General features: G+C 52.2%; 2 protein-coding genes across 3 annotated transcripts; one reads left to right on the top strand and one right to left on the bottom strand.

Moving 5' to 3' along the window:
- Window positions 1-2,342: 2,342 nt before the first annotated feature.
- On the bottom strand, window positions 2,343-4,427 carry CDCA3 (cell division cycle associated 3). Its single transcript, XM_080662956.1, has 6 exons — window positions 4,359-4,427; window positions 3,970-4,145; window positions 3,626-3,755; window positions 3,054-3,347; window positions 2,820-2,923; window positions 2,343-2,695 (listed from the first exon to the last, which is right to left on the bottom strand). Exons 2-6 carry the CDS (start codon window positions 4,087-4,089, stop codon window positions 2,540-2,542), a joined length of 804 nt encoding a protein of 267 aa, XP_080519082.1. The 5' UTR covers window positions 4,090-4,145; window positions 4,359-4,427; the 3' UTR covers window positions 2,343-2,539.
- A 762-nt stretch (window positions 4,428-5,189) lies between these two features.
- On the top strand, window positions 5,190-18,427 carry USP5 (ubiquitin specific peptidase 5). 2 transcript variants are annotated; one of them, XM_080662953.1, is made up of 20 exons: window positions 5,190-5,381; window positions 8,263-8,388; window positions 8,896-8,962; window positions 9,157-9,290; window positions 9,416-9,561; window positions 9,820-10,004; window positions 10,437-10,531; window positions 11,218-11,411; window positions 12,019-12,090; window positions 12,391-12,478; window positions 12,598-12,723; window positions 13,210-13,363; window positions 13,658-13,832; window positions 14,460-14,548; window positions 15,368-15,490; window positions 16,067-16,210; window positions 16,287-16,432; window positions 16,649-16,802; window positions 17,086-17,170; window positions 17,781-18,427. In XM_080662953.1, the coding sequence occupies exons 1-20, from the start codon at window positions 5,271-5,273 to the stop codon at window positions 17,872-17,874; spliced, it is 2,508 nt and encodes an 835-aa protein (XP_080519079.1). In that variant the 5' UTR covers window positions 5,190-5,270; the 3' UTR covers window positions 17,875-18,427. The 2 variants fall into 2 exon arrangements, with proteins under 2 accessions (XP_080519079.1, XP_080519078.1); XM_080662952.1 differs by having other exon boundaries at window positions 5,191-5,381; window positions 15,368-15,559.
- Window positions 18,428-18,747: the final 320 nt, after the last annotated feature.

The following is an 18,747-nucleotide window of genomic DNA, read 5'->3' as shown; positions in this document are numbered from 1 at the left end:
GCCTGTGGTGCGTACATGTGTGTTTGTATAGGAGGATTATGTTGAGAAAGAATCTATACTAATAATAACCTAGGTGGTCGTCACGCCCTCAGGCCGTGACGCCCTCATGCCGTCACAATCCCACAATCCATCACCAGGAGGCTGTGTGCGCAGTGGGCGCATGCGGGTGGGTGGGGACTTGACGCTGTGTGAGCGGTGCGGAGGCTGCCCCCAGCGGCCACTCTGCACAGCCAGGCCTGGGGGTCCCAGGACCCCCGGCTCTGGCCTACCTCTTTGGGGCAATCCATTGAGGAGCCCCGGATGGGTGGGCGGGGCCTACCTCTTTGGGGCAATCGATTGTGGGACTCCCACACTATGAGAGGGCACAAGCCAGGCTGGGGCACCCTCCCCCCAGTGCATGAATTTCTTACACCAGGCCTCTAGTCCTATATAATAAAACCCTAATATGCAAATCGCCCAAACAGTGGAATGACTGGTCGCTATGACGCACAATGACCACCAGCGGGCTTGGGGGCAGCTCCTGCATTGAGCGCGTGCCCCTCCCCGCAACACACACACACAGAAGGAGGTGATCAGAGGCCAGTGGACAGCGCCAGGTCACCAGCCAAGGCAGGTGCCAGTGTGTTGGGGGGGACTCCCAATCACCCTGCCCGCCGTTTGCCCCACAGATCGGCCCTGATCACTGGCCAGGCCTAGGGACCCTACCCTATATATTGGGAACAGTCTCTTAGATTTAAAAATTAAAACCTGGCAAGGCCACTCTAACACTGAAAAAACAGGATGATGCAGCGATGACATGCATGGACTCTGGCTTGCACATTTTGTGGTCAGCCCTGATTCTGACACTTATAACTGTGACAAGGCCAATTACTTAACTTCTCTCTGCTTCAGTTTTTCCACCCATAAGATGGGGAAAATGGTACTACTGCCTCAGAAGGATCATGTTATGTACTACTTTTTATAATCAGGGCAAAAAAATGTAGCTGCCCATACAACAGCAAGATGCCTTCCACCTGTATGAAAAGTATGGTCATTGGTGCACGCAGTGTCCCAGATTGCGAGAGGGATGTCTGACTGACATCCCCCGAGGGCACAGGCTAGGCTGAGGACACACAAATGTCATGCACCGGGCCTCTAGTCAGATTATAAAAGGCCTTGAATGTAAGGCTAGTCCAGACTTTATCCTAAGGCCAATGGAAAACCATTGAAGAGCTTTGAGCAGAGTAATAATGTGATCAGCTAGGCTTCTCAGAAAGATGAACCAAGCAGCAGTGTAGGTTGATGAAATGGAAGGAGGAGAGACAGGAGGGAATAAAGGCAACAGTAGGAGCCAGGTGGCAAGAAATTGGAGCAATAGGACAATAGGACAGGGGGCACAAGAAAAGGGCTGGGAAAGAGATTCAAGATACAGAATCACCAGGATTTAGTGGCCAAGTGCTTGGATATGAGATATTAAGAGGGAAGGATTCAAAATGATGGCCAAGCCCTGGCTGGTGTGGCTTAGTTGGTTGGAGCATAGTCCCATACACCGAAAGGTGGCGGGTATGAGGACGCTTGAGGAGGGGAGGTAAAAGGCCATGAAGACACTCAGCTGCCCTTTCACCTGCCCAATTCCCCTGCACATAACCAGGTTGCTGGTTTGATCCCTGGTCCTGATGGGGAACATGCAGTCAGGCATGTGCAAGAGGCAACTGATTGATGTTTTTTGCTCTCTCTTTCTCTCCCTTACTCTCTAAAATCAATTAAAAATTTTTTTTAAATGTTTTAAGAAGCTGGGCCCATATGGCTCAGTAGTTGAGCATAGAGCTATGAACCATGTCATGGTCCGATTCCTGGTCAGGGCATATGCCTGGACTGTGCTCGATACCCAGTAGAGGGCATGCAGGAGGCAGCCAATCAATGATTCTCTCTCATCATTGATGTTATCTCTCTCTCTCTCTCTCTCTCCCGTTCCCTTCCTCTCTGAAATCAATAAAAATATGTTTAAAAAAAAAAAAAAAAGAGGGGAAGAGAAATAGCTTTTTGGGGAAAGATCACAAATTCAATTTTAAGACAAACTGACTTTGGAGTGCCTATGGGGCAGATGGATAAGGTCAGGGTTAGATAGAGAGACTGGAAGTAACCAGAATATAGGTAAGTAGTAGCTAATCCCTAGAAATGAAGAGCGAGAGGAAAGAACCAAGGACAGAGCCCTGGTGAACACCAGAATTTAAGGGAGGTGCGTTGAGGAGCTTGGAGGTACCAGTGCAGGGGCACTCAGGCCAGGAACACAAGCTCCCCAGGCTGCCTTTCTACATGAAGACGACCCAGTGCAAGGTTTAAGTATAACGGTTAACAACATCACTTAAAATCACGTCCTTTAATATACAAGAAACACATAACACACAAAGAAAGCCCAAGAAAGCTATCAGTTCCAGAGCTGGTAGTTTCGGGGGAGTCGAAGAAAACGAGTCTTTCCAGTCTCCCAGGGAAAGAAGAGGTGGGAGGACTCGGAATATCACTAGACCCTGGTGAACCCAGGGCTGGGGCCACCCATGGCCTAGTTCTCTACCAAAGCAAAGTGCTGGTTTTCCTTGTCATGGTCCTGACCTTGCTCCCACGCTTGTCCTCCGGTTCTCAGAAGTCGTCCAGTTCCCAGAATGGCCCCTTCCTTTAGTTCCCTAACATTTTCACTCAGGGGAGAAGGCCGCTTACCCTACAAAAGGCAGTATGCAAGTTGGGGGAGGGAGGGAGGTTGTTCAGGAGAGGGAAGATAGGGTAAAGGGCCTCCCACCTCTATGTTGGACTTCCTAGGAATAGCCCTCACCCTCTCCCTTTACCTGTCGTAGTGTCAGAGTCCCAGGGGAGTTGTCATCCTGCAGGATGCTGAGGGGAGATCTCCCTAGTGCCTTGCCCCTTGGTTTCCGTCTATTTCGCTTAGAACCTAAGGTGGGTAAAGAGTTAAAGAAAGAGCCAAAATTAGGGACTTACAGTTTATTCCTCCTAAACTGTCTGTAGACATCAGGACATCATTCCAATTTCTCTTCCTTATACCTTGCCCTTAGATTCATTACCTGAAGATCTAGGCGTCTCAGGGTCTCTCATGGGCTTGTCTGAGCCCTGGCTGGTCATAAGGGTTTCTGAGGGCTGTCCCGTTTCTTCCTCAGAAAACACCTGCTTGGAGGGGAGCTCAGTCTGGCTCCCATGAGGCTTCTGGTCCTCAAGGGAACACTGCGTGCCCGGAGGCAAGTCCAAGTTAGAAGATGAAGGTTCCTCTAGGGGCAGAACAGGCTCTGGGGGAAGATTTGATTTGGGGGCTTCCGTTTCAAATTCTTCACTCAGCTCTTTCACCAGTGGGGTTGTGAGTTCTAGGGGAGAGACGTGAAGTGAGATAGTGACTCCCTGATACAAACTGTTCAGCAAAGAGGAAAAAAATATAGAAGCCTTAGGATTCATGCCCTGGTGGGAGAGAAATTGAGAAGAGGGAAATCAAGGTGAGAGGGAGCAAAATGTTGAGAAAAGAGTGAGATGGGTTCACAGGAGGAGGATAGAGGCTCCTTTAAGAAGGCGCCCTGAGAGGATGGCTTCATTGACCCAAGAATGCTAGCTGACAACCTCATTAGAGTTCCCAGGGCCCAACACTTACCTCCACTGCTGGTCTTCATAGGTGTCCGTGCAATGCCAAGGGTAGGAGAGCGGGGATCTGTGTCCTGGGCCTGATTAGGATCCTCCAGCTGTTCCCCTGATGCTAGGTTTGGCTGTGGAGAGCTCTCCACCTGTCAAGACCAAAGGCCGTTAAAGTATGGGCCCTGACTCTTCTTCCCTCCCAGGTCTCCAGCGTTAGGCCAATATTTCAGGCAGGAATTGCCAAGGCCTTCCGACATTCCGGGGAATGTAGAGGTGGGGAGTGGGGGCTCTCTTAAAATCAGATTAGGCAGAGGCCAAAGAATGCGGAGTTTCTCTTCCTACCCCTCACGCGGCCCAGAGTACCTGGATGGGAGTGCGCATGATGCCGGCACTAGGTGAACGCGGGTCCGCCACTCGAGCCAGAAGCTTGTTGTGCGGCGGAGGCCGCGCTGGAGTGACTGGAACGCTCTTGGCTGAGCCCATCTCAATCCGGAGGAAGAGGGTGGGGCAGGGCCCGGCCCGGGGCGAGGAGGGTATACCTGTGAGAAGTGACTCAGGTCTCAGCCCTCACCGCGACCATGTTCGACCTCGGACTCCAGACCACCCGATCTTCCCAGATCCCGGCTAAGGAATCTCCTGGCCGCTGGGCCAGAGGCCTCTGTGGGAACGGTGACTGGTGCAGCTAACTAGGCGGCTCATTCCGGGTCTGCGGGGCCCTCTAACTAACTCACTAATTTACTTAAATCACTTACCGGGGCCCCAACTCCACTTTGGTGCACAACAGCTGCAGCCTCAATTCCCGAAGCTGAGTTTCAAACCTCCCGCCACGCCCCCTGCCGTGACCCTATTGGCTGAGTTGAAACAGGCTCCTATAGGCCCGCTATGTGAGATCCGCCTACAGGGAGGGAAGCCATTGGGCTGAGAGGACGTCTATCATGGGAACCACGGGTCAATGGGCAGCGGCTTGGCTCTCACCCAGGGGTGACGCCTCCTGGATAAAAGGGGAATTTTGTTCCTATTAGGGTGCAAATTGTCCATAGTGGAACTTTAAGGAGTGCCAGTCTTCGCTTTTGAGACCTTCAGCTTCAAAACCAAGTTATTTTTTTAAATAGAAAAAAAGTAGAATTATTATGCTATTATGTACAGATTCAGGCGGAGACAGAGTTATGAAGGTTCTTTTTTGAGGCAAGAGAAATAGTAATCCGTAGAGGTTGACGGCGTCATCAATCACTTGACTCTAACCCTCTCATACTCCGCCTCATTAGGTAGGCCCTTTCCAAATACCAAGTCTCCAGGAAAGTCTCAGATTGATTTACACAACCGTCAGTTTCTGCTCTTCAGTAGGAGGCACGCGAAGGGACCGTAGGGGGGTCCCAGAGTGCGAGCAGCGAAAACTCTGGGGCCCACCTCGCTGCTCGGCCCTGGAAGAGTGGGATTGGTTCTTTCGGCCATCGATTGCATTGGAGGCGCTTTTCATTGGCTTTAGTCAAGAGTAGGGCAGAGGGCGGAGCACTAGAAGGCCGGCTCCGTCCAACTGCCATTCTCGCGCGTCTTCCCTGGAGCGCATGCACCTAACAAGTAGTGCTCATTGGACCGCCAGAGTACGGGGAGGGGGACTAGGAAAGGTGGGAGCTGCTCTGTGTGAAGGAGCTACTGCCGGTGTCATGGCGGAGCTGAGTGAGGAGGCGCTGCTGTCAGTATTACCGACGATCCGGGTCCCTAAGGCTGGAGACCGGGTCCACAAAGACGAGTGCGCCTTCTCCTTCGACACGCCGGTAAGCCCATTCCCCATGTCCGCAGCGAGCACGACTTCCTTCCATAGCCCTGGTCATTCTGCCGGGGCCTGCAAGGCTTGGGCTACCGCCTCCTTGCGGTGCACCATGGGACGTGTAGTCTCCCATGCTACTCCCTGCCGTTGCTTTTAATTAGCTGGAGCTGTCGTGTGACTACCGCCCCCGGAAGCCACCGCGCCCACTTCATCCGCTCCCCGTCCGTGAAGCACTGTGGGGATTGTAGTCGCTCTCTTCCTTCTGCCGTTCTAAGCTAGGGGCGCAACCCGATCATCGGACTACATCTCCCAAGTGGATACCTGCGAAAGCCTGGGAGTTGGCCTTGCCTATCGCGCATGGTTCTCCGGGGTTTGTAGTCTCGTGTAGGAAGGATGGGGCGACCCCCCACTGTTCTGGGCCACGGTTGAGGTTGGAGGGTGGATACTGCGGTTCCCAGGCGCCTAGTAGTCTGGAAGTGGCCGTGAGGAAGGCCGTTTCTGAGAAAGGCCGAGCTACAGAGCCTCCACCCATGATTAATATGGACAGGGGGCGGGGAGGTGGGTCATTGGTGGTAGGGAGGGGAGGAAAGCTCTAGTCGTTTCTTCTTTAAGATGAACCATTCCCGCGGCCCCCTCTTTCCCGCGCATCACAGAAAGCAGAGGGGACCTTTTTCAAAGTATTTTTAGAGAGATGGTTTCTTTCTTACAGGATACTAAGGCCTCTTTCCCATCCCATTGGCACTCTTGACTAGTTAGACAAAGCCACCACCCACACCATGCTTCACGTTATGCAGGCTCCACCCGGTTACCTCCCTTCCTGCACTTCTCCCTTCTGTGTCACCCTCAAGCAGAGACAAGGCTCTGGCCAGGGCAGAGCCTGAGCTGAGAGGGCAGCAGCCTGGTTGGGATCCGCCCCCCTCAGCAGCCCTCCCCTCAAGCCTCTGGGCCCTGCCCTGGGTGTTCAGCCAGACCAGCTCATGGCCAGGAAAACTGCAAGTCAGAGTGGAAAGGATCATTAATGCAATGCTGAGTATGGGCGCATGATCTAAAGCCAAGTGTAGGATCACCACTGATTTGTGGTTTGCTTGGTTTGCTAGGCTTTGAGCTTGACCTCAAACAATGTGCTGCTTCTCTAAAGTCTGGCTTTGGTAAAGCTAAAGCTAAGAGAGGACTGCTCAGAGCAGAGCTCCAGGGTTCCCAATCCTTGGTGAAACCAGCATTTTTCATTTCCAGCAGAGGAGTTTAATCCCTGCAGTTTCCTCAGGCCCCCGTTACCAGAGGCATGGCTCGGCGAAGCACCATCTTTCTCAGGAGGAGAAGGTTTTCCTTAATTACCAAATGATGGTAGAAGTCAATGGATTCCTCTTTCAACTCCTGTCTTTCTCCTAGTAACTGCTTTGAATAATCCAAAAGCGATTTTGGTCATCTTATTACACTTTACTCCTCTCACCCCAAGTCAGGAGAGCTCCAGTGTGGCTGAGTTGCTTTGCTAACGAACTTACAGCACATTTAATTATCTTCAAATTGGGATCGTGGTACAAAGAGAGCCTACGTGACCTGCCTGATGAGAAATGCTCTATTTGTTTACGACTATTATAATCCACACTGTTCTAGGGAGTGAAACACAATCTGTGGGATCCAGAACTGCCTTAGATGATGCCCTATTTTTGCTATGACAGCAGAGAATTTTTCAAGGCCACTGGGGCTTTTATCCCAGGAAGAAGATGCCTGCTGTTGCTCAAAACCTTGGATCTGGGGGGTCTAAGGGAAGACTCTGTTGTTGTCCCAATTTCCTCCTCCACCTTCTCCATTACTTGAGTCACAAAGGCCCTGAGAGACTTGCTCAGTGTGGGGGAAGCCCATCCTCTCTAGAGTGGACACCTGTCTTTCCTTGTTTTCTGCCTGGGGTATATGTGTTCTACCTATCTCAGCAAGTGTTGCTAGATTGTTCTAGAAAGGGGCTGGCTTGGAGGTTGGAGGTTGATGGGACTTCATCGGGGAATTAGTTATTGGTCAGAGGGGAGGTGACAGGGTGGCTAGAGAATGACATGATCCCTGCCAGTCTGGGTCCACGTTTAGCTGTGAGCTGCACACAGGGCATTGTTCCCCTGGAGTCAGGCTTCAGCAGAGAGGAGGGAGAAGACTCACTGTGGACCGGGTTCTACTACCTCGCAGAGTATGGTAGAGGAAAGGTCTGGTCTTGCTGGCAAGCTCGGGGTTAGATATACTAGAAGAAACTCTGCTTGTCCAGTCTGGTAGGTTTTCTTTCTTTTTTTTTAGTCTTTATTGTTGAAAGTATTACATGTGTCCCCCTTTTTCCCCTGTTGACCCCCTCCAGCCCGTCCCCGCCCTCCGCCCCAGGCCTTCACCACCCTGTTGTTTGTGTCTATGGTTATGTATATTGGTAGGTTTTCTTAATCCTGGAGATCAGGTGGGGTTTGTCATGTCCTTGGTTTAGGTTCAGTGTCTGACATACAGGTCTTTCCTCTCCAAGGAAGGAGACCCTGTTCCCCTCTGAATGTTATTTCTGGTCCTGGAAGTCTGTGGTATTTGGTCCCCTTTTATTTTCTGGGTCTCTTGGCTCCAGAGAAGAGGTGGAGGCAGTTCTCTGCAGTTGATTGGAGGGCTCCAAAGAAGGAGCAAGGAGGAAGAGGAATGGTGACTGATAGGTGTTCGCTCCTGGTGCCCTTGTTGGTTGTTATCAAAGGATGGAGAGAACCTTAGCCATGTACTAAGTACTAAGTAGGTAAATGACTTACCAAGAGCCACACCTCGTTAGAGAACAGAACCTTTCTTTGGAAACCAGAAGTTTTCGAGCCTGGGTCTTCGTCTCCCCACCTGGCCGGGCTTAATCCCCCGTGTGTCCTCCCCTGCTTCTTGTCCTGCAGGAGTCTGAGGGTGGCCTCTACATTTGCATGAACACATTCCTGGGTTTCGGGAAACAGTATGTGGAGAGACATTTCAACAAGACGGGCCAGCGCGTCTACCTGCACCTCCGGCGGACCCGGCGCCCGGTAGGGTCGGGCTGGCGGGCTGGGCCTGTGGACATCCTGGCACATCCCACTGGGCCCCCATTTTGAATCTGTTCCGTTCTGACTTCTGTAGGCCTCAATTCCCCTCTCACCTGTTTCTGTTGGTATCGTTAAAACCCAGCACACATGGCCCTGACTGGTTTGGCTCAGTGGATAGAGCGTCGGCCTGCGGACTGAGGGGTCCCAGGTTCGATTCCGGTCAGGGGCATGTACCTTGGTTGTGGGCACATCCCCGGTGGGGGGTGTGCAGGAGGCAGCTGATCGATGTTTCTCTCTCATCGATGTTTCTGGCTCTCTATACCTCTCCTTTCCTCTCTGTTAAAATCAATAAAATATATTTAAAAAAAAACAAAAAAAAAAAAACAACCCAGCACACATGTTTTTTAGCTCCATTCTCTTCTGAGATTAACTCATTGCATCCCGTCCATCCCCCCCATTTGTCCCTTATCCGGGCTCATTGCTGATCCTGCCCTTCCTGCCTCGTTGCAGAAAGAGGAGGACACCACTACAGGCACTGGAGACCCCCCACGGAAGAAGCCCACCCGGCTTGCTATTGGTGAGCACCACTACGGTCTTATTCTTCTCCCTGAGCTAGTCTTCCCTGCTCTCGGAAGAACTAGGAAAGCCCCAAAGGAATGAGCCTGATCAGTGGGCCTTGAACTCTGGAAGGGACGAAGTCAAGTGTTGTATCAGAGAAGGGACATTTACCTGTGGTTGTTGTCCTACTATTCTTCTTCCCTGTCTCACCAGGTGTCGAAGGCGGGTTTGACATCATCGAGGACAAGTTTGAGTACGATGAGGATGTGAAGATTGTCATTTTGCCGGATTACTTGGAGATTGCCCGGGATGGGTTGGGGGGACTGCCTGAGTTTGTCAGAGATCGGGTATGAACATTTTCCCGCCCTCCCCAAGATTTTAGGGCAAGCACTGAGAAAGCTAAAGTCCAAGTGCTAGAGGGCCATGTGGGGCTGGGGGCTGGGCACCGTCTCTGACCCTCTGCTTTCCCCAGGTGACCAGTGCAGTGGAGGCTCTACTATCGGCCGACTCAGCCTCCCGCAAGCAGGAAGTGCAGGCCTGGGATGGGGAAGTACGGCAGGTGTCTAAGCATGCCTTCAACCTCAAGCAGCTGGACAACCCTGCTCGAATCCCTCCCTGGTGAGAGACCTGGCCCCTCGACCTCGAGGCACAACCCCCAGAGTAGGGGCAAAGAGGCCACCCTCCTGGGGATCTGGTGGGAGAGAGGGCCAGGAGCAGGACAGTTAGGGAGACTTGGGGAAGAACTAAACAGGGGGACGCCCAGAGCAGAGGAGGACAGAGAGCTCATGGATTGGCAGGGCCCAGGGAGTCCCCTTTCTCCTCCACTCTGAAATACCCCTGACCCATATTGCAGCCCATGTTTTTCTCCTGGGTTAGTGGCTGGAAGTGCTCCAAGTGTGACATGAGAGAAAACTTATGGCTCAACCTGACGGATGGCTCCATCCTCTGTGGCCGACGCTACTTCGATGGCAGTGGGGGCAACAACCATGCTGCGGAGCACTACCGGGAGACAGGCTACCCGTTAGCTGTCAAACTGGGCACCATCACACCTGACGGAGCTGGTACTCCTCTCCTTCTCAGCCACCTCCACGCCAAAATGTCTTTTAACTGTTACTCGTTTTATTGGCACAAATAATACATGAGTACATTCTCTTGACAAACAATGAAAATATTGCAGATAAGACTAAATCTCCAGTTACCCTGCAAACCTCAGTCCTCTTTCTAGAAGTAATTATTATTATCCGATAAGTAAGCAACCCTCCCAACCCATCTGACTAGACCCTTGTCCCTCGGGGTCACAATGAATTCCAACCCTCACCCTGTTTCACCCCATCTTTCCTGACAGCCATCCCCAGAAGGCTCAAGGGTGCCAAGGGGTTATCCTACAGGCTCATCCTTCTATCCCATCAAGGCCCCTCAGGGCAGGGCGTGACATTGGTGGTCAAGCCAGTCCTGAGCCATCCCTGTGACACTGTCTCTGCCTCCTATCCTAGATGTGTTCTCGTATGATGAGGACGACATGGTCCTGGACCCCAACCTGGCTGAGCACCTGTCCCACTTTGGCATCAACATGCTGAGAATGCAAAAGGTACGATCCGTTCAGCTTCAGATTCTTCTTATTCCTGCCCATTAGGCCCTTCTTCCTTGCCTGAGGCAGAATACTGGAGAGAGTTGCATTGCCACAGTTATTCCAGTCCCCATGATATGTGGGCTTTGAAGAACTTTCTAGAATCATTTGTTCATTCATTGAATACTCCTGAGTACCTACTATGTGCTAGTCACTAATAAGGCAGGTGTGGTCCTTCCTTTCTTCCTTTCATCGACTAATATTATATATGGAAAGGCAGACATTAATTATATGCTCACACAAATAACTGAATAATTGTAAATTGTGCAGGGTACTATGAAAGAGATTGGAGGGGGCGGCAATAGTTACAGCAGGGACCCCGCCTAGCCTAGGGCATCAGGGAAGTTTCTCTGAGGAAGCTGTTGCTTGAGTGAAGACCTGAGGGGTGAGGAGGGGTAACTTTGGAATGGGAAAAGCGCTTCAGGCAGAGGATATTGCATTCATTCATTCCCTCATTCAAGCCTGATGACTGTCCTCTGGGACAGTTGCTTGTGGCCACCTAGACTTAGACTGGACAAAAGCCAGTATGCCTCCACCGTTCAGCAAATCTAGGCTCCAGCCGGGTTTCGTCCTAGATCTGTGACAGATCAATGGGAAAAATCCAGGGCTGAGTCCCGCTCCTCATCTGAAGTGCCCCTTCCCTGCAGACGGACAAGACGATGACCGAGTTGGAGATAGATATGAACCAGCGGATTGGTGAATGGGAGCTGATCCAGGAGTCGGGTGTGTCACTGAAGCCCCTGTTCGGGCCCGGCTACACTGGCATCCGAAACTTGGGTAACAGCTGCTACCTCAACTCAGTGGTCCAGGTGCTCTTCAGCATCCCCGACTTCCAGAGGAAGTGAGTGGTACCTTCCCCCCTGGCCCGGGGCTCTGCACCCCCTACACCCCACCACCTCTCTGGGTCACCAGCCTCTGGGCGCACAGCTCTTTCAGCTGCCCTCAGCACCTCTGTTCTAGTGTTAGTTCCTCTTACACTTTGGCTGGTGTGCTATGAAGGGAGTGAGTTGTAGAACTGCACCATCGTTACCCAGTCACACACAAGCCCCACTGAAAGAGCAGAACACCAAATCCAGGGCTCTCTGAGGCCTCCTGACCGACTCAAGGGTGAGCAGGTGGTCTTTATTTTAGGCCCATGACATCAGATAAGCATCTAACATGGACATGTAACCCTTGGGGAAACGGGGGGGACTTGGGACACTTACGTAGAAGGAAGGCACTTTCTTTCTCGAGGGGGCTGGGAAGGACTGCCTCAGTGCACTGCCTACTGACGTAGTTGAGAAGGGAAGAAGGGCAGGCCGATGGAAAGAAATGGACTCCAAGGTCCAACCACATAACTCCCCACTGTGGAGGGAGCCTGTTCGCTGAGCTGGTAGATAATTTCTCCCTTGGCTTTTCGGCCGAGCCCAGACCAAAGCCCCTCCAGCTCTCCTTCCCTTGACTCTTAGGTATGTGGATAAGCTGGAGAAGATCTTCCAGAATGCCCCGACGGACCCGACCCAGGACTTCAGCACCCAGGTGTATGTAGCCAGGTCCTATGTACGAAGGCTGTGACCGCCTCGCAGCCTGTCTGCCTCCTCTCTCCTCCGTGACTGCCTGGAGGGGGCAGCAGTTTAGCCCTGGCCAGTTAAACGCTGTCAGATGATTGCCTTCTCGGCATGCTTACTGCCTTGAGATGGGAACCTGAGGTTTTCCACATTTTACAGAGTTGTCTAAGGAGGGCTTTCAGCCAGGATTGAGTTGGGGAGGAAGAGGTATAGCAGATGTCAGATTATCATTGGTTGACGAAAGCCAAGTGGTTCTCTTGGATGTTAACATAGGGCCAAGCTGGGCCATGGCCTTCTCTCTGGAGAATATTCCAAGCTAGCACCGGAGTCTGGCAATGGGGAACAGGTGTCAGAACACAAGGTGAGTCAAGGACTCTATCCCTTTCAGGCTCTGGAATTATGGGGGAACTGAGGTCTGGGAGATGTCTCACTTGATGGCCTCTTGAGCCCCAGCTAATTTGCTGCCCTGGCTCTGCCTAGGAAGTTCAAGATGGCATTGCCCCTCGGATGTTCAAGGCCCTCATTGGCAAGGGTCACCCCGAGTTCTCCACAAACCGACAGCAGGATGCCCAAGAGTTCTTCCTTCACCTTATCAACATGGTGGAGGTAAGGGCTGAGAAGATGACAAGGAGGGTACTCTTCCAAGTCCTCCCATCCACCTGCAGGTCACTCCCTCTCCCTCCTGCCCCTTTCTGCCTGTCAGCCCCACCCCTGCACCTGGCAGTCTGCATGCACTGTGCCTTCCCTGTGGTAGCAATGACACCCAAGGAGAATAGTAGAGCCAAGCAATGGTCCTTACACTTGATGGGCTTGCTGCCTCATGAAGGATACACCCAAAGAAAATGCAATTGGGATACTTCCTACTTATCTGGAAGACTACAAGCACACTCCAACACAGTCCCACAGTGCTGTGACCGGGCCAGAATCAGGGAGGGGTGGGTAACTAGGGAAGGCCTCTGTTCCTGCATCCCTGCGCTCTCAGGGGTAGTCTCCCTTCTCTTCCCCTCTGCTGCCTCCCTAACCAAGGACCCTTTTAGGCCCCCATTTCAGCCCCTGGCTACCCAGACCTCCCCACCTGCCTCTTTCCCATAGAGGAATTGCCGGAGTTCTGAAAATCCTAATGAGGTGTTCCGCTTCTTGGTGGAGGAAAAAATCAAGTGCCTGGCCACAGAAAAGGTGAAGTACACGCAGAGAGTGGACTATATCATGCAGCTGCCTGTGCCCATGGACGCGGCCCTTAACAAAGGTAGGGGTCTCTCAGCCAGGCCTGGGTGTGGGCACAGTCTGAGGGCTATGAAGAGCATTGGGCATCTAATAGGAGCAGAGCCCATGGTATGCCCTGCTCCCCAGCTGTGGTCCTAAGCTAGGCCATAGGGGGAAGTAGGATCAACCTCACCCACAGCTTATCAGCAGAGCTATGTTAAAAAGAAGCAAGATCATATACAGATGCTTGTCGGGCGGGACGCGGAGCCAGCAGGGCCAGATTAGGAAGGAAAGAGCATCACCCTCTGAAGGATCCACCCACCAATTCTGTCACCAGAGGAGCTACTGGAGTATGAGGAGAAGAAGCGGCAAGCTGAGGAGGAGAAGCTGCCACTGCCAGAGCTGGTTCGGGCCCAGGTGCCCTTCAGCTCCTGCCTGGAGGCCTACGGGGCCCCCGAGCAGGTGGACGACTTCTGGAGCACCGCTCTGCAGGCCAAATCAGTAGCTGTCAAGTAAGTCCTGTTGGTCTGGGCTGAGGGTTTCGGGCCTGTGTCAGGGTGGTCCCTGAGATACTATCTGCCTCTTTCTCATTGTCATTCCTTTTTTGGGTGGAATCTCAGAATTGCATCAGTTTAGGCTGGTAATCTGGCCCTGGTGGGAACCAAGAGGCCCCAGCAGGAGCAGACACAGGCGATTACTACATATTCCTTGTCCTGGCCAAACCCCTCCCTCTTCTCTCATGGCACAGGGTCACTTTAGTGCAGCTTCTCTCCACTCCCTCGATCCTGGCAGGGCAGACACTGAGTATCACTGGTGAACAGAGTGTGGGTTTCCAGCAAATGCTTTTACTTTTTGCCTAACTGTTGGCATGAGCTTGAGATCTGTAAGAGTGCTGTGGTCTCCAGAGACGTCAGCCATCCACCCCTGTGCTGCTCCTGTCAACAAGCCAGCCCTTGTCCTGGCTTCCGCCGCTCCTTGTTTGCAGATGCTCTGATGCCTGCCCAGGGCGAGATGAGAATATGGGGTATCTTCTGGGCTGTTAGGTCTTCTACCCATGAGAGGCTGAACCCCAGGGTGGAGCTTTCAGGATATGAGAAGCTTGGGATTGTCTGGGTACCAGGACATTCTCTCTTCCCTAGGACCACACGATTTGCCTCATTCCCTGACTACCTGGTCATCCAGATCAAGAAGTTCACCTTCGGCTTAGACTGGGTACCCAAGAAACTGGGTATGATGGCTGGGACAAGTGAGGGAGGTTAAGCAGAAAATGCTAGACAAAGAAGAGGCCTTGATATATGTAAACTAATGTTTCTCTAACTTCCCTCTGAAAGAAGAAAGCATTACCTTAGATGTTTCAAAATGTGTCTAGTTTGAAAAGCACTGATTAAAAATATTAGAAGACTTCTTTGGGTTATTTTTTTAATGTATTGATTTAAGAGAGAGAAACATTGGTTTGTTGTTCCACTTATTTATGCATTCATTGGTTGCTTCTTGTAGATGCCCTGATGAGGGATCGAACCCACAACCTTGGCATATGGGGACGACACTCTAACCAACTGAGCTACCTGGCCAGCGCCAAGACTTCTTTGATTTTAGAGTTATAATTTACAACCAAAAATGATCTTCATAGTTTTACCATTTTTATTTTTACAATTGTTAAAATGTTTTCATTTTAATAATCTGGAAATAATTAGTTCTCATGGGCCTTATAGGCCCCTGCTGATTTTGAGAACTATGATTTAACTTCATTTCCTAGATAAGTTGAGACTCACAGAAGTATAAAATCATCCTGTCCCACAAGTTGGAGGCCCCCTTCCTTGCCCATAGCTCATTGGTGGTAGATCTAGGACTAGAATCCAGGTCTCCTGACTCCCAGGCCACAATTATTTTTATTACACCAGATCCCTAAGATTGGTATTCTCTAAACAGCTTCATATTACAGGGCAGTGCTAAGATACGGTGCCTGGGCTTGAGATTCCCAAAGTGCTTTTTCAGGGAGGGCCCCAGGGAGCTCCTGAGTGACCTTTTCCTGCCATTCCCATTACAGATGTGTCCATCGAGATGCCAGATGAGCTAGATATCTCCCAGTTGAGGGGTACAGGGCTGCAGCCTGGAGAGGAGGAGCTGCCTGACATTGCCCCACCCCTGGTCACTCCGGATGAGCCCAAAGGTAGCCTTGGTTTCTATGGCAACGAAGACGAAGACTCCTTCTGCTCCCCTCACTTCTCCTCTCCGACATGTTAGTGATTCTTTTTCCTGCCTGTCTCTCTCCCTTGCTGATGGGGGTCTTCTCTGCCTAACCCACAACCCTGTCCTCTGTGTTTCTCCTGTCCTCCCTTTCCAATTTCCTCCGCCCTCTTTGGGTGGACTGAGGACCGACTGAAGCACTCCCAGCCACATTCTCTGTGTGGATGGCAGTAGCGTGGGCTAATTGCCTCCCTACCCTTGTCATCTATTGGTTAGGGGTGGGGGCTGCGTAAAATATTTCAGAGAAAGGGCCCATTCTGTGAGACTGGGCAAGGAAGGGGATCCATGGGGGATCTTTAGCTTTGGTCTGTGCCTTTAGGACCCACATTGTGTTGTCTGTCATTTCAGTTCTGGGATAAGGTGCCAGGCTGTGGAAGAAAAATGCATGGAATGGAGTGGTTGGGAGAGGGCTGGGGGCTGGCCTGTGGGGAAGGGGAGAAGGTGGAGCAAATAGTGGCCCAAGGAATTGGTCACCGTGCCCACACTTCTCCCATCACAGCCCCCATGTTGGATGAGTCAGTCATCATCCAGCTGGTGGAGATGGGCTTCCCTATGGATGCCTGCCGCAAAGCTGTCTACTACACCGGCAACAGCGGCGCCGAGGCTGCCATGAACTGGGTCATGTCTCACATGGATGATCCAGGTAGGTAGGGATGGGTAGCAGGGCCTGGCAGGGCCACCATCCTCCCCAAAACACTTCAACCCCTTCGCATCCACAGATTTTGCAAACCCCCTCATCCTGCCTGGCTCCAGCGGGCCTGGCTCCACAAGTGCGGCTGTGGACCCCCCACCAGAGGACTGTGTGACCACCATTGTCTCCATGGGCTTCTCCCGGGACCAGGCCCTCAAAGCTCTGCGGGCCACGGTAGGGGCTGCCCCCAGCTCAGGACTGGGGCCTCTAGGGTCAAAGGGGGTGGGAATGAGGTTCCATCCTTTGTAAGCAAGACCGAGGACAGCCGCTGTGGTATGGCCACAGCTGGGCTCCACCCTTTTGTGGCTGTGATGAAGGAGCTGAGGCTTTCCCTGGTGGTTTTCTTGCCCCCGAACTTGTTGGAAATGTAATGCTTTCCTCCTCTCCAAGAACAACAGTTTAGAACGGGCTGTGGACTGGATCTTCAGCCACATTGACGACCTAGACGCAGAAGCTGCCATGGACATCTCGGAGGGTCGCTCAGCTGCCGATTCCATCTCTGAGTCTGTGCCGGTGGGACCTAAAGTCCGGGATGGTTCTGGAAGTGAGTGTCCCCGGGAAAGAGGACAGGCCTGGTAGAATCTAGCCAGTCTGCTCTACCAGAGCCTCATTCCAAGGCGGCTCTACTTCCCTCAGGGCAGAGGGTGCAGAAGCTTTTTCCCGAGACATGACTCCTGACAGTGGGATTCTAGGAGGCGGAGATAGACTTTTGACCCAGTACATGCCTACACTCCCTGAATTTGAGCTGTATATATCTTTGGACTGTCAGTCACTCAAGGATCCCTTTCTCATTGTCTTCTCTGCCCTCCCCTTCACTCCATCCCTAGAGTACCAGCTCTTTGCCTTCATTAGTCACATGGGCACCTCCACCATGTGTGGTCACTACGTCTGCCACATCAAGAAGGAAGGCAGGTGAGGGGCCACAGTGTGCATTTGGAATGGGGGAGTGGTGGTAGAAGTGAGCAGGCCCATCCTGGAGACCCTTAGAGTATGTGTGGAGAAGGTGAGGACTGCCTGGTGGGCGCCACACATCCACCAGGGATGAAAGAATGCCTGACCGCCAACATCAGGCCAACTACAGCCCTCTGGGCTGGGTCGGGCCTCTTGCTTTTGTAAGTAGTTTTAATGAGCATAACTGTACTTACTCATTTATGTATTATCTGTGCTGTTTTCACTCCGCAAGGGGAAAATTGAGTAGTTATATCTTTTCAATGGCCTACCAAACCTTCTGGCTCTTTACAGAAAAAGCTTATAGGAATGGGTGGGGGGGATGGCTGTAAAGATGATCCCTGCCTTATAGGAATGGGTTGGGGGGATGGCTGTAAAGATGCTGGAGGATCTGCAGACACCGAGTCGGGGAAATGGTCTTTGTCAGACAGGTAGCAGCTGGACTGTAGGTTTGGGGAGCTTTCCCCACAGTCACCAGGATTGACTCCAGAGGCTGGGTCAGAGAAACCTAGTTGAAGCATTGTGGACTTCTCGGTTTGTTCATCCTTTTCCACCTCTCCCCCGCCTTTCCCAGATGGGTGATCTACAATGACCAGAAAGTGTGTGCCTCTGAGAAGCCGCCCAAGGACCTGGGCTACATCTACTTCTACCAGAGAATGGCCAGCTAAGAGCCTGTCCTGACCCTTACCACGGAGGGCAGGGGCAGGCCACCTGGCATGAGGGAGAGGGGCTGGGAGTGGACTGCAGTCGCTGGCTCTGCACCCTTTTCCTTTTTTGTCCCCTGCAGCAGGGAAGAAGCTAGAGGCGCTAGGAGAATGGCTGAGCAGAGTGGAGGGACACTCAAGAGACTTTGGGAATAGAGCAGGAAGGGGACGGGAGGGTGGCTGCCTGTCTGTGAGGAGACTACGTTGCTTCCCCTCCCCCTGGGCCCTCATTACTCTGCTTCTCTAGTCCTGCCAGCTCCTGGTGTGGAAGGGGCTTATTTGTGTGTGTGTGTGTGTGTGTGTGTGTGTCGCTTTGTGCAGCCTCTTCCACCGAAGGGGGTGTCCCTGCTCCCCCTTGCCCTTTGTGTTTGCTCCCTGTGTGGTTAGGTCAGGAGGGATATGAGGGAAATGGGGACCCCCTCGCCCTCCTGCCTCAGTCTTTCCTCTACCCTGTTTCTTCCCTGTCCTCTGGAAAATGCCAAAATACATGTTGTGAATAAAAGTACAATGGGTTAAATTGTGTCCTGTTTGATACAGTGGGAGTTGTCTTCCCTGGGGCTAGCAGGAAGGCCCCTGTCCAAAAACTCCCAGCCTTGCCCCTTCTGTAGGCAATTCTCTACTTTTCAGTAGTTTTTGGAGCTCTTGGGAAACGGAGGGTGAGGTGAGTGCTAGAGGCTGTCAGATCTGGGGAACTGGAGTGGGATGACAGAGCAAAAATGGGGGCAAAAGCCCTTCTTTCCAGCAGCTCCACACACTTCCTCCAGGGGCCCAGGTAGGTATTCCCCAATGTTCCTAGTGGCTAAGGAGCCCTGGGCCCCCAGGCCCTGCAGTCTCTCC

The sequence above is a fragment of the Plecotus auritus genome, assembly GCF_963455305.1.
Source record: "Plecotus auritus genome assembly, chromosome: 3".
NCBI classification, from domain to species: Eukaryota; Metazoa; Chordata; class Mammalia; order Chiroptera; family Vespertilionidae; genus Plecotus; species Plecotus auritus.
Note: the sequence above shows the minus strand (reverse complement) of the source record. Positions and strands in the feature narration are given on the sequence as shown.